General features: G+C 42.8%; 1 protein-coding gene across 1 annotated transcript in view; it reads left to right on the top strand.

Moving 5' to 3' along the window:
- The window catches only part of LOC144162556 (uncharacterized), a 419428-nt gene that overhangs the window by 31303 nt on the left and 372985 nt on the right, over positions 1-15140 (top strand). The window contains exons 4-8 of the mRNA XM_077693145.1: positions 3197-3345; positions 5124-5176; positions 6559-6723; positions 7516-7641; positions 13489-13770. Of these exons, the coding sequence (XP_077549271.1) occupies positions 3197-3345; positions 5124-5176; positions 6559-6723; positions 7516-7641; positions 13489-13770 (775 nt within the window). The remainder of the gene's footprint in view (positions 1-3196; positions 3346-5123; positions 5177-6558; positions 6724-7515; positions 7642-13488; positions 13771-15140) is intronic.

Genomic DNA, 15140 nt, shown 5'->3' with positions numbered 1-15140 from the left:
TGACTACAGCGGTTCGCTCCTCTTCCTGGCATTAATGAAAGCACCATCCTGTCCACACGCTCATTAATGTGAATGGCAACGAATCTCCTTTCAGCACTTAAGGTGGCAACAATCAACGTCAGGGGCCTGTCGTCAAAAAGGAGACAGTACCAGCTTAACCGCCTTTTTCTGGAAGACGATATCGACATAATCGCCGTTCAAGAGACGAAAATTGAAAGTCAGGAGCAAACGGACCGGATGGTGCAAACTTTCAGAGCACGATATAACGTTTGCGTGTCCCACTCGATAGGCGCGTCAGCTGGATGTGCGCTTTTTCTGCGTAATTCTGTGGGAATGTTTGAAGAAAGTGTCAGTGTTTGCGAACGCGGTCGCTTTATTGTGTGCGATTTTTTGTACTCGGAAATGGCATGGAGAGTGATTTGTGTATATGCGCCAAATAAGGAAGTGGATCGCCGCCTATTTTTTGAAAGTTTGAAAGTGTATTTAAACTGCGATAGGCACGTAATATTTCTTGGCGATTTCAACTGCGTCTGTTCGAGCGCTGATAGAGCAAAAAAACCGCCGACACATGAGTTGAGTGCGATAGTTTTAAATAGCCTAGTGCATGAGTTTGGCCTGGTGGACGTCGCGTGTGTTCTGTCGAACATGAATGCACCACAGTACACACATTTTCAACGTGAAAGTCACGCAAGATTGGACAGAGTTTACGTATCACTGGGTCTTGTGCCTCTGTGCGAGGCCTACAACGTGAAACCGCTGTCCTTCAGCGACCACAGCATGGTGACGTTTACAATCGGTCAGAAGCAAAGAAAAACTCGCTTTAGCTGGGATACTTGGAAATTCAATGTAATACTACTGAATGATGAACCATTCACAACTGGTGTAAAGAGAAGATTAGAGCAGGCAATCGGAACAGAAAGTGGGTCACTTATCACTGTCTGGGAACAGCTAAAAAGTGAAGTTAAGTTAAGTGCAATAGAAAGATCGTCCGTCATACGTCATCAAGAAAAGGAGGAGGAAACAAAACTACAAAGCCAGTTGCACGTCTTGCTAGGCATTGAGGCTCAACAGCCTGAAACTTTTACAAAAGAAATAAGAGAAGTTAAAAATAAGTTGGAGGTCATTGACATCGAGAAGTACAGGGGTGCCATAGTGCGCGTACGCGCAGAGCGACTCTGGTTGGGCGAAACGCCAACCAAACGTTCCCTGAGTGACGAAAAGGGTTATGCGCAAAAGAATGAGATTAAAGCTATTCGATACAATATAGTGGTTTCTAGGGACCCTGAAGTCGTGGAGCGCGCGTTTTTTGAACATTATAAGGAACTGCTGGGAACTGAAAAGCAAGGCAGTAAAGATTACGAGCTAACTTTCTTGCCGTCAGTGCCAAAGTTAAGGGATGATGACAGAGCAAGCATGGAGGCGCCGATCAGTTTGCAGGAGATAAATAACGCCATCGACGAATTATCCATAGGGAAGTCACCGGCCAGATGGATTGGGAACCGAGTTTTACAAGTTCTTCAAAGAAGATATAGCAGTACTTTTGTACAGGGTCATAACGGAAGCGTACGAATCCAAGAGAACACCGCCTTCGTTCCGGAATAGTCATATTGTGTTAATTTCTAAAACTGATGATCCTGAAAAGCTGTTGGCGGTAGAGTCGTATCGGCCAATCAGCTTAACGAATGTTGATTACAAAATTTTCATGACGGTTTTGGCTAGAAGATTGCAAGGAGTAATAAAAACAATTGTTGGAACCCATCAAACTTGTGGAATTCAGGGACGATCTATTTTTACCAATATTCATGTCGCAAGAAGTGTATTAGAGTGTTGCGACGCTCTAGGGGGCCACGTGGCGATGATCCAAATTGATTTGCAGAAGGCCTTTGACCGTGTTGCGCATAACATTCTTTTCTCAGTGTTAGAACACGTTAACGTAGGATCCGTCATCCTCGAAAGTGTAAAGATGTCGTACACTCAGTGCTCAGCTCGTGTTATTGTAAACAAAAAAGTGGGACGAAGTTTTGATATACTGTCGTCGGTGAAGCAGGGGTGCCCCTTGAGTCCCTTGTTGTTCGCGATTTATCTTGAACCCTTTTGTTTAAAGATTCTTCAAAATGAAAATATACACGGATTCCGTTTGCACTGCAGTGAAGTTAAAATTTTGTCATATGCCGTTGACATCGCTGTTTTTCCTACCACCTATACCACCTATACCACCTATACTTCCTACCACCAGTTTTCTTTTCGAGATAGCCATGGCAAGAAAACGGTTTAGGAGAGGGCATAAGTGATCATTCACGTAGACAGGCGAGTTAGCAATGTTTACAAAGTCTTTGCTGTTCAGCCGCAATTATGGAGCCTTATCAATGAGTGCATCCCTCTTTTGGTGTCGAGCCAACTGCACAACAATGTAGATAGGTTTCGCCTGAGAAGGAACTCAGTGACAGGTCTTAATGTCGTGTGGACTCACTGGAACTCCAGCAAGGGTTCCAAGTGTTTGCAGGAACTCAACGACGTTTTCGTTAGGCTTCTCATCCGTTCCTTTAATCTCGATGTTTTTGTTACGGGAACATTGCTCGGAGTGAAGCAGGCGGTACTCGGTATCAGACAGTAGTTTCGTCAAGGCATCACAATCCGCGCGCGAAGCAGTGTTTTGTTCCGTGAGGGTTTCGTTATATGCCTTAATAGCCTTGTAGAGCTCAAAGGCCTAAGGACTTCTCCTCAAAGACTTTGTTAAAATTCTGAATGCTTCTGGGATCCCCATTCCGTCTAAAAGTTCTCTGGTTTTCGCAAGCAAGCCCCGGCATTATTTATCTCCTGGAGTAGTTCCCTCCTAAGCCCACTTATAACTTGTTGCATGGTGGGCGACATTGATAAATTTTTGTTTCAAGTGCACAAAACCACACGGCCAAAAGTGGACAAATCTTGGAGGCAGTGGCAGCAACTATAAACAAGTTTTGAGATATGCTTTAAGAAAGGCGTAAACAAACAACCTCCAAAATGCAGAAGAAAAGCGCGATGCACGGGCCGCTGTGCTCTCACTGCTCACTGGTATGCAACCAAAGTGACGCGTATGAAATACACCCTGTGCAATTTAAAGTCATCTAGAGAGGTATGCATACCTCTCCATGACTGAAAACTGTATCTGTTGAGTCACTTGTCAATTATCTCCTTTTTTATTCCTTGTTTGCATTAGCAATCATCCATCTGCAAGAGTGCTCTTCATGACTTACGGATATCTTCATGGAACTCATCGGCGTGGAATGTTTCTTTAAGGCTTTTTGAGCACCACTACTTGTTTGAACGTTTCAGGGGTTCCATGCGCTACGGTGTGACTTCAGATGAGTAAGTGATATCCTTCACCAAAATTTTTTGTGGTGCTTAGTCAGCCACTTGTCTTCCGACTAATTAAAACTAGCATGTGCTATCAGAAATGAAACACAAGATCTATCGCCAAACTGTATAGGAGCATCGTTTGTGTCTTCAGAAATCGAAGTAACCCGACCATGCATGCGCTTATAGCGGCTACGATAGCTCTAGCAAACCTTTCAACAGATTTATTTTATGCAGCTACTACCACCACTTCCTTAATGCAGGCCACATCGATGGCGGTTATGGCAAATGCACATCCACCGGCGTATCCAGCGTGCTTTGGGAATAGGCGAGCTGCTGAAGCAGAGATGTGTCAGCCTGATCGGGCACTTTAAAGAGACCATGAAGAAAAAACACAAGTTTGGTACATAGAAAACACTGTCTTGTCTCGATAATGGTTAAAACAGTTTTAATGTGTAGATCAAATGAATAATGAAGATTGTAAAGGAAGCAGCCGCTGCAGTGGCGACTCCCCGGCAACTTCCCGGCAGCTTCTCTATGATGTCACGTAACCTTGTAGCTGCAATTCGCGGCGTCCTACCTATGCCACCGCAAAAAAATACAAGTGTGTGGTTGTACCGGGGCCTCTAGATTTGTTTCATCGTATAACTTGAATGATAACATGCAGTAAACACAATTATAACTATACATTTAGTGCTTGCGCTCGTTACGTCATCCCTGCACATTTAACGTCAGTATGACGCAAAATTTCAGCGGTTTTCGACATTTTTTTCCATTCTGAAGCCTCTTTTGTCGCTCAGTGGAGGTCGGGGTGTTACCAAAGGAAAGTTCTTTAAAACTGAAGAAAGTTGTATCTTGTTTTTATGGTCCCTTCACGAACAGTAGCTTTGCTTTGGTTACCTTACATATAAATTTTTGTCGGTCCTCCTATCCGTCTTGTGCTTCAAATACTTGACGGCTGGTCACTATAATGACTGTGGATCTGCTTCCCTGGAAATTAACTGCTGTCATGGCTTGCGCAACTTCACATTCATCGGCGCAAAGAAAACCAATGGCAAAACTAAGGCAAAACACAAGTACAGAATTGAAAGCACCAGTATCTTTTCAAATAAAAATATACGCTTGATTAGTTCCTACGACGGTAAACTGAGAAGCACGGTATCGAAGAGATGCGAGATTTGCTGCTTTATCAAATGGCTCACAAGCAGTCCAAACGCGCAACATTCAATTGAATCCAGAAAACATGTATTGCATTCATCACGTAAGTGGCAAGAGGTGACGGAAGACCGTCATTGTTTGGGTGGGCACAGAGGAGGGCGAGTTGCGTGGCAGAGGTTTATTTAAAACCAAAGAAAAATGAATATTTTATTTAATTTGATTACAAGAGGCAGAATGCAATTGGCGCGAAGACAGTAGATAAGGGGCTAATAGAGTTATAGCAGAGCGGAAACCAGCAATTTTTTGTAACATGGAAAGAAATTAATGAATCGAGAGTAAACTGAAGAAAGGTTTGAGCAAAATTATTTACAACGCGCTAAGGCGTGCGGGGGTGGGGGGTGGGGGGGGGGGGCTGGAAGTAATATTTTTATGGAAAAAAACATGATTCGGACTACACCCGATCAGAGCCTGTGGGTGCAAGTCTAGCGGATCGGCCCTTGTTGTGCGGTTGAAATCGATAGGCCATGATGCTAGTGGTGGCGACAACAACCGCGACGGTTAACATTGTGATGGTGATGATGCTGGCAATGTTGATGACAAACTTTACATTTTCTACCCTTTTATTCTTTTAGCCCGTTGGTCTACTCACGAGATAGATTCCAATTCACGTCGCCGCGGATAAAAGGTATGCACCACTCCTACTGGCTATCGCGGTTCCCTTTGTGTGTCGGTGTGTCTCTGTTTTACAAGCAACTATATTATGGTGGTAAGCGCATGTTTATTGTCAAGTAGACAAAAAAGCATGGAGGGAGGGCGAAAACACACTATACGTCGTAAATCATTTCCACATTATCCGCCAAGTCCGATATTTTGTCTTGGGTTGTAGGCGTTCGGCTCTGCATAGAAACCACCCACTGCTCAAACGTAGTTATTTGGAGGTAAATAGGAAGCGGCCGCCTGGGGAATCTCCGCATTTTATGGTTCACGTCTGCTGTTTTTGGGCAGAAGAGAGCCACTTATAAGAAAACAGTCCTAAAGGCACCAATGCTGGTGCAAGCGTTCGAAATGAGATAGCCTACTTTCATTAACTTACATTTACTATGTCGAGGACGTAACAATTTAATGTGCGCTGAACAGCACATCCCCGGAATGTGCCTGCTAACACAACTATGGTTCAATATATGTAATGGCACAGCCTTCGATAACCTAGCTGTCTTTACAGAATACTGGTTGTAGATCTAAGCGTGAGGATAGGTGAAATATAAGTGTTTTAAATTTTAAAGCGTGGGGTGAAATTGTCTGACCACGGAAGCAGTCACAACATTGCATTAGGTAAAGAAGTCATGCTTCAGTTCTGAAATTATGAACAGTTGAAGCATTTTTCTGACCAAGGAAAAATACATCCAGTGAATGTTTTGTTAACCATATTGTATTAGGCCACTGAAGGCTGTTTCTTCATGGATCAGCTGTGTGTTGCCCTGAAATAATGAGCAGGTGGCGTACTAGAAAACTCTGCACACTTCGGTTTTTTCGGTGCTGTTATTTAAAGCTGATATTTAGAAAAAGACAGTAAAAATAAAGGAAAAGAGTAATAACGTGATAATAAAGTCTATACATCAAGCGTGTCCGCCTATATCTGGTTAGATACAACAAGTTTCCCGCCCTAAGATATATTGGCTCCTCTAACGTACACGAAGCAGATTTGCCGTTTTCTGCTGCCATAAAGTTTTGCTACCACTAGGTTCAATGATTGATTTCTGTCATTGGCGTCATTGATTATCAACCATGCGGTCATTGATTCATTTCTGCTACCACTAGTTCAGCAAAAATGACCACACCGAAGAGGTTGTGAAATGAAATATTGAATGATATATCCACGTTTAAAAAATGGCTCTTATCCTTTTTAACACTTTGTGAACTGCATCGGTCTCCACGGTAGTGTTATTAATTACTAAGCCTAAACAACCTGGGAACAAGGTCATAATGATATATTTTGGATTTAACAAACCTGAAAACTCGTTAAAAATACGTGCATAACTTTGAGTTCAGGTTCTTTTTTACTTGCAGAGGAAGTGCTCGACATCACGGCATTGCACCGAGATTTCATCTATAATGACAACATCGCATCGAAACTGGAATGTCATGGCCCAAGTGATCGCAACATCTCCTTCGGCTACTCGATAAAAGAAACCAATTTCACAAACATCGACCAACACTCAAAACTCATAAACGGTAATTATATCGAGAAACATTTGACGCTTTCTATGCAATCCCAAACAGGAAGAAATCTGTTATTATCCCCGGAAAAGCTGGAGTGCTCGGAGATGTTGCGCAAATTCCGCCTGTTGAAGAAAAGTGAGGATTCAGGGAAAGTTTTCGTGGTGCCAGCTTTACACTACATTAACTTTCATTTCATCTTGCTTGCCACCTCCGGGTGCATACGTTGACCAGTAAGCGGGCATCGTTCGGGGCTACCATAGGACGAGGAAAAAATTGTTGAGCAGTACAATAAAGCTGTCTAGTAGACGGGAGCTGTATTTCAAGAATCCTTTGGTGTGACCCGCTGTCTTCGTCTTTTCAGCTACCGAAAGTTGCTCACTGAGGTCAGAGCTGTCAAACTCCCTGTCTTCAGCCCAATAGAAAGACACGGAACTTGATCAAAGCCTCGATTCGACTGCCATTGCAAGACCAGTTGGTAGGATGCGCTGAATATAGAGACCATGTCAACACGTTGAAGACATGCTCCTATAACATTTCAGTGGCAAAAACATACGCCTCCCTGAATATATGTGTGTGCGTGCTCGCGCATGCGACATCACAGCAGCTGTTGGACACCAGTAATCAAAAAGCATTTGCATATTTCATAGCCAACTGCATAAATACATCGCATGCGGTTCAACACAGGTATACAGCAGTAGAAACGTATCTTAAAGCAGCAGGGAATCAGAGAGATCAATCCTACTATTATGCCGTACTCTGTGTGCCTTGCAAAACGTGTTTACCGTGTATTCCTCAAACGTCCAGGGACTTACTTCCTATCTTTATCAACGGACGAGTTACCACTGACAAGAACGAATATGTTCTGGTGCCTGGTAGAAAGATCTACCCTTTCCAATGTCGGTTCACCAGCTATGTTTTACGGACCAGAAGGTAAGCAACCCCTTCTGGGGAGCTTTTCTTTACCTGCAACCATTTTTTCTCTGCAACGTGTGCAGCCTCAAAAAAGGAGAATAAAGCACTACGGTTTTCAAAGTTACTGTCGTTTACTACCTTGAGCTCTGAGAAGACAATTGTAAATTTTGTTCCGCAGGGGCTAGCGTCCATCATTTCTGGTGAGGATATGTCCCTTGGAAAAAAGAAATATTATGCAATCGATTGCTATTCTTACTTCAGGGCAATTGGAGAGCGTTATGCTCAGCTGTGACCTGGACACTCAATTGAACGCTGTCCGAATTCTTGATGATGCCGCCAGGGCTCAAGGGCCCCTCACCGCCACTTAGGGGAAAAGAATAATGAAGGTTACTACCCATCTCCTTCCTTACTTCATTTTCAGCCCACGCAAAAATTTTACTTCTCTCTTCCTGTCTGGCAATATTTCCCTTTTTTCGTGCGTAAACTTTTACCGACCTGCTCTGGCTGAGTTTGAGCAATTTCACCATGGTTTTTAAACACGACGTAATTTCCTACCCCTCCTAACAAAGCTGCATAGATCGTAACAAGAAGTGACGGAATCTCCTTAACGAACGGAATGAGCTGCTTGAAGTTCAAGCCTAGTCGGTGTGCCGAGCGTAACTTGATCGATCGAATAGCTGCAGCACCGACGCTCTCCCTAACCGAGTAAAGGCCGGTGAGGCGCATAGTGAGAAGAATATACGGAGCAATACGACTGAATCCCACAGCTAGTCACGACTGCTGGTGAGCGCAAAGAATATGTAATACCGGAAAGAACCTGCGGTGTTTGTGGGTAAAATAGAGATAGATGCTCAGTTGAGAAACCCAAAAGGCCCAACAAGTCTGCCATTGCCGTAATGAGAATGCTTGTTACACGTAGGCGGGCACTCTGTGTGTGAAGGGGGAAGAGAAAGGGATGGTTGGCGCGGACAATAGCTAAGTGAATGATGCGAAAGCTGAACACCAACATTATCTCGCACTTCATAACGTCCACCACAGTTACCTTCCATCAGTTCGTTTTATCAGGGGTGTCAGAGTTATCAGCTTATTGTTTGGCGACGGTCTTAAATCTAAAATCATCACCACAGCCTTCGTGTCTAAAGTCGCTTAGGCATGGGTCCAACTCCTGCGACTGCCGCCATGGGCGTAGGCAGGATTTTGTGTTGAGGGGGGCAAACCCAGTGTATTGACTGGAAAGAGAGAGAGGGCAATTGCGCATGGCAGTGTGTTCCTTGGTTGCTTGGAGATGGCAAATCCTTTGTTGCATCCCCCTGCCGACGTCAATAACTGTCACCGTGTTGTCTACTCAGTACACGACAAAAAGGTGCGATACGTTTGATCGGATTCCTCCAGCTTAAATCACAGATATTTCATTGTTCCAAACCTTACTCTATGTATAATTATCGTGTGAATGTTAACAAAAAAATAAAGGAAGCTCACACTAACACGTGAGACTTGAACGTAGGACTTGAATTGCAGCCGATTTGCTTTTTCCTCGCTGCCTCAAAGACCTTTACTCTCTTTTGTGGCTGTAGCAGCGAAGAAGAAGCAAATCGAAGGAGCAGAACGAACGAACGGATGGAACGCGCACACTTAAACTAGGTGCCCCCAGGCACAACGTGTACCCTAACATGTGTTCTGTGTCGAGCAGGTGGTGTGATTCCTCTCCCCACCATCACAGCCGAGAATGAGAGATCAGCAACAGCTTATAAGACCCACAGAATTCCTTCAGCCTTGGTTACTGTATAACCTGTGTTGCTGCTGTTCGGGCAGTGTTGCTGTATAGCCTGTGTTTTTATTCAACTCTTAAATCCGCAATAGACTCTTCCACTTCGGTCAGATCATGTAGCAAGAATTACTTGTCGCCGCAAAACGCGTGGGTATCTCAGAGTTTACTAAAGAGTATGCGTAAAAAAGAAAACCTGTATAGAAAAATGAAAAGGCAACCATTCAATGCTGTTTTGAAACAACGTTACAAAATATACTTGAACACCTTGACATCACTACTCAAAGCTACCAAAAGAACATATCTTGAAAAACAGCTCTCTGATGCCGGTAATAACATACCTAAGCAATGTCGCATACTGAATACTTTTCTGAACAAAACAGCAGATAAAAGTGAAATAACCGAAATTCATCAGGACAATAACATATTCCAAGACCCGACAGATATCGCGAATGCTTTTAGTACGGCCTTTTCGCAACCACCAAGCACCAACACCGCTAATCTCATAGATAACCACTCTTCTATAAATGAGGCCGATAGCCTTCCACGTTTCCAACCCGTCATTTTTTATGTTTCCTTCTACGCATTTAGACGTTAAAAGTGCTATTCTTAATATGAAAAATACTAGATGTGGTCTTGACGGTATTAACCCCCTTCGTATGAAATATGTCGTTGACTATATTGCAGAACCTTTCTCTCATAATGTAAATTTGATTTTCAAAACTGGTGTTTTTCCTGACGAACTAAAGCAAGGTAAAGTACTTCCAATACATAAAAAAGGTGACAAGACGCTAATGACAAACTATCGACCCATATCTATACTCCCGTTCTTCAGTAAGGTGGTTGAAAAATTAATTCAAGAGAGGGTTTCTAACTATTTCGCGAAAAATTGTATTCTTACACCAAGACAATTCGGATTTCGCTCTGTTTATTCGACAACCCTAGCGCTCATAGCCCTTACTGACAAATTCAAACGTGAATTAGACGAGGGTAAGCTTGTTGGATCGGTTTTTCTGGACATTACAAAAGCGTTTAAATTCCATCGATCACCACATCCTTTTCAGAAAACTTGCTGCTTATGGCATAGTAGGACCACCGTTGCAGCTTTTTCATAATTATCTGTTAAACAGAGTATTATAGTTAGTGTTTGTGGGGCACTTTCTGATAAAGAATAATTAACATCAGTGTCCCGCAATGGTCAATATTAGGGCCTTTACTATTTTTAGCCTACATAAACGACCTTCCTACCTGTCTTTCTGCCTCCACAGAATGTCTCATGTATGCTGACGATACGACTATTTATACTTCGCATAAATTAACAGAAACAGTTACGAACAGATTATCCCAAGATCTCTCCTATGTAAACAGCTGGTGTCATAAAAAATTAGTAATCAATCCGTCGAAAACAATGTACGTAGTCTTCAGTTCTCGAAATCAAACCGGCAACCTGCAATCGTTATACATTGATATGCACCCTATCTTTCCTTGCAATCAATGCACATTCATTGGAGTTCAGCTTGACAAACTCTTGAAATTCAATGCCCATTCCACTGCACTGAGAAAAAAGATGGCATATGGCATAAGAGTACTCATCAAAGTCGGCTATTACTTTCGCCCGCAGACACTGCTTACACTCTAAAATGCTTTCATTCACAGCCATCTGAGGTATTGCATCGAAGCCGGGAGGCTGACTTACCAAGTTCATTTAGAACCAGTGCGACATATCCAAAATCAAGCACTTCGCATTATCACTCGTAGCCCTTACAATGCCCATGTCAATCCTCTGTATCGAGAACTGGGAATTTTCCCTCTAGATAGGCTTATCACGTTTAGTGTAAGTATTACGAAATACCGCCTGTTCAACATCCAAAATCTCCTGTATGTAATAGGTAGACGGGATCTGGCTAACCTTAACACCCGATTTTCGGAACAAAATACTTTTATACTCCCAAAAATAAGGACGAACTACGGAAAGCACAGTTTTGAATTTGCCGCCATTAGGCAGTGGAATAACTTGGCCTACATTATCAAAACCTCCCGATCTCTCAAGTCATTTAGGCGCTTACTTTGTTCTTCACTTGACCCACCATAACTCGTGATGTTTGGTGCACCTTACCATATTCTAAACCTTACGAATATCCTAAACCATATACTAAACCTCTTTTTCTGCCCCATTTAAATTATTGTCAACTTGTCTGGGGATTGACAACCCAGACAAATAAACAAAAAATATTTATTTTGCAAAAAGGAGCGTTGAGAGCAATTTTCAATATTCAATTGGACCAATCTATGGAACCGGCCTTCAATACCCTAAATCAATTCAGTATTCTAACCTTATACGACATATGTTTCTTCATGGCCTATAGAAAAGCTTCCTTGTCCCACCAGCAAAACAGTTGTCTTCAATTAGCAAATCTCACCCAGCGAAATCTACCTTATCCTACACGACAACCTGACAAATGGATTGGAACATGCACTAGAACAAATTACGGAACACAGATGTTGTCTTTTGTTGTACCCTCATTGCTATAACGGTTGAGTAAATATAACGTAGACTACACAATCACTAATTTTTTTGTTTGTGCAGTAACGCGGCCCCCCTTATTTTCTTTTGTTGATTTTTTGTCTCGTTTACTTGTCTGAAGTGCTGATCATCTTGCGTTTGCTTTGTACCCTGCGGGGCCTAGGCTAGTCAAGCTGTCTAGTACAGCTTTCTTACTTGGCCCCGCCACTTTATACGAAAATATCTGTATATATAGATGTACATAAGTGGAAATAAAGAATTCATTCATTCATTCATTCATTATATGTGTATGCGGCAACGTATTTGAAAAAATTCTATATTAGTTGGTGAAAATACATTACACCCTAAACTCCATATAGGTGTATTATCTGTATATGTGCGTGTAACCAATCTGTATGTAGATTAGTTTCTCGCCGACTCTAAGCATTTTTTTACTCCGGCTTTTATCCGACATGTCAACACTATTCTGAGAGTTCGTGGCTTAATACTTTGTTTTGCAATTGCATAATTCTTATGCATAATTTGTCGTTCAGCGACTGCACCTACTCTTCACTTTGTTACCAACCATCAGGGGTCCCACCTGCAGTGTTCTTCACTATGGCACCCCTGCATGTATACTAATGCTATGTTATTTCATCTGTTTGTGTAATAAAGTGAAACTGAAACTCAACGAACTGTGTTGCTACTTTGTAGTTGTTGTTGTTAGTTTAGCGTTTTTTTCTGGATTTACGCTCACTGTCTTCTCACTGATCAAAAAATGTAACTGGCACAGGCGCTGTCATAGCTACACCTGAATCATGTTTAGCCTTCGCACAAAGTGTATATTTATATGTAAATGAAGTTATTGTTTAAAATGAAATCCACTTGATCGACTGACTATAGGCTCCGTTCTCGAGCAGAGACAATTGATCACGGCTTTGTAGATTGCAGAGATGCTGTCTTTTACTGATACATTTTGCAGCGAACGCTCAGGAAACTCCTGGGTATTACGTCTTTCTCAATCCGATGTTTGCCGTTTGGCTATCATGGTAACCCACACTATGACATGTTTGTGTTGATTGGTTTATACAGTCTGTGGCGGTGTCGCTTATGTGATAGGCATGCTGAGCAACCAAGATCAACAAAGTCAGATATCCGTTAAACATTGGCATTTGTACATGGTGTGTATAATTCGCATTACCAACCACCTGACTGATTCTCTGTTTTAAATGCTTGTGTGTGTCTGCCTGAATTTTGATGAGTTTGTGCTCCTCCTAACTTAAGGGTATTCTTTTTTTCCTTGTCTATGTAGTCCTCGTACTGTCGCGCTTCAGAATAGTCTCCCATGTAATAAAGAAAAACAAAGAAATCCAGTCGTAGCCGAGTGGGTAAGACGACTGGCTCTAAGTCCGTTGGTCTACCTGACTCCGACTTCAATCCTGCCGGTGATTTCTTTTCTTTAAATTGTTATGCTAAGTTTTGTGAAACGCCGGAATCAACAAATTGCTAAACAGCTTCGCTGTTAAAAAACTACTCTCAATTTTTTCGAATGACTTTAGAACTCTCAGTTCCATTATTTCTGTTCGTTCTTGCGCAGTCAATCCCGGTTTCCTGCCCCAGAAGTACACTGTGACCGCCAGCTTGCACGACTCTGTAACTCTACGGGTTCAGGCTTTACCTGGAAAAAGCGCGAACCCTAGAGTGCGATTCTGGGCCAGAGTTAACTCGACGGGAGACGCATCGACGCTCACAACCCAAACTGACCCCTCTCCGTGGAACATACCAACAGTCGACCTGCACCACAGCGGAGTGTACATTGCCCAAGGTCCTGGTGATGCGCCTGGAAAACGTCGGGGCGTCTTCAGGGTGATTGTTCGCAGTAAGTTTCCCTCTGAGCTTACTTTGCGTTGTAGAGCTTGGAAAGGCGCGACAGCACACTTTCACGCATAATGATTACGTTTGCCATAAAATTTCTTCACGAGGACCCGACTCCGCTGCATTCGAGTGCAGATGTGCGAGTAGTTACGTGGAGAATTAACTTACCGGCGCAGGCTTTACCATTGTCACCCAACTCCCTACGCTGGCCAAGTGTACTCTCGCGTATTCATTACGTCAAATGCAGCGCTCTCGGCGCTTGCTCGACGAAGAAGAAGCCCAGCGAAGAACACGAATGCTGCTTGGCCTCCCGCCTTGACCAGTGCCTTTAAGCTGTTTCTCCGCAGATTTCTTGAAGTAACTGGTATTATCTGCTTCTGAAAATTACGTCCGGTTCATTGACCCAGTTTTAATTACATCGGACCGTCCACACACCAGCAATTGCCACTTGAAGACTAAACCACGTAGCACAACCCACCTAGGCCTTCTATGGCCTAGGTGGGATGTGCCCGAATTGACACCACCCTTCCCGAATTGACACCAGTTTTTGCCCGAATTGACACCAGTTTTCCCGAATTGACACCACCCTCCCTACCCGCCCCCACATAGGCCGAGTCGCCCTCCTTGTGTCAATAAAGTTTCATTAATAATATTATTAATTAATTAATTAATCATTTATTTATTATACCCTCAGGGCCAAAATGCATTACAGAGGGGAGTGGTTTACATTGAAAAGGCATGGTACATGGTGAACAGAGAAAAAAATACAGAATACAGCGTTAGCACGATTACAATCAAGATGTCACAGTGCTAATATTAAAAATAAATTAAGCGGATCGTGAATGTACAGTTCTAGCTAGTGTTTTACGAAAATGATGGTTATCATACATAGACACAATTTCAGGGGCAAGCTGATTCCATTCACGAAAGAACGAGGCAAGAACGACTGTGCAGCTGGATTAGTGTAGGTGATAATGTAACTTTGTCAGAGTTATTGAAGCGATGGGATAGATTCTGGGGCTGTGGAATAAGTTCGTCGTGCAAGATGAAATGATGGTACAATTTATGAAAAGTTTATAAACCTTTTCATCCGTTAATCTTCAATAAGGTCATGACATGTTCTGGGCTGTGTTGCGCATTTGAAGTTACATCATCCTGTCGACTGCGCCAATTATAAGGCCGGTAGCACAGCCCACTGATCTAATGGTAACCACCAAGACGAAGAATTTAAAAAAGGTATATAGGCAAACACTTTTTTTCGAGACGACAAAGTAGGCAATGATAGACTAGGTTCCATTACAGTAATGCTGGCAGTGCGGATGTAATTTGAAGATATCAAGCGTGTAGAATTATTCTGAACAAGTTCAAGCGATG

This window comes from Haemaphysalis longicornis, unplaced genomic scaffold (assembly GCF_048455015.1).
Source record: "Haemaphysalis longicornis isolate Haplotype H1 unplaced genomic scaffold, Haemaphysalis longicornis Haplotype H1 scaffold_12, whole genome shotgun sequence".
In the NCBI taxonomy this organism is placed as follows: domain Eukaryota; kingdom Metazoa; phylum Arthropoda; class Arachnida; order Ixodida; family Ixodidae; genus Haemaphysalis; species Haemaphysalis longicornis.
Note: the sequence above shows the minus strand (reverse complement) of the source record. Positions and strands in the feature narration are given on the sequence as shown.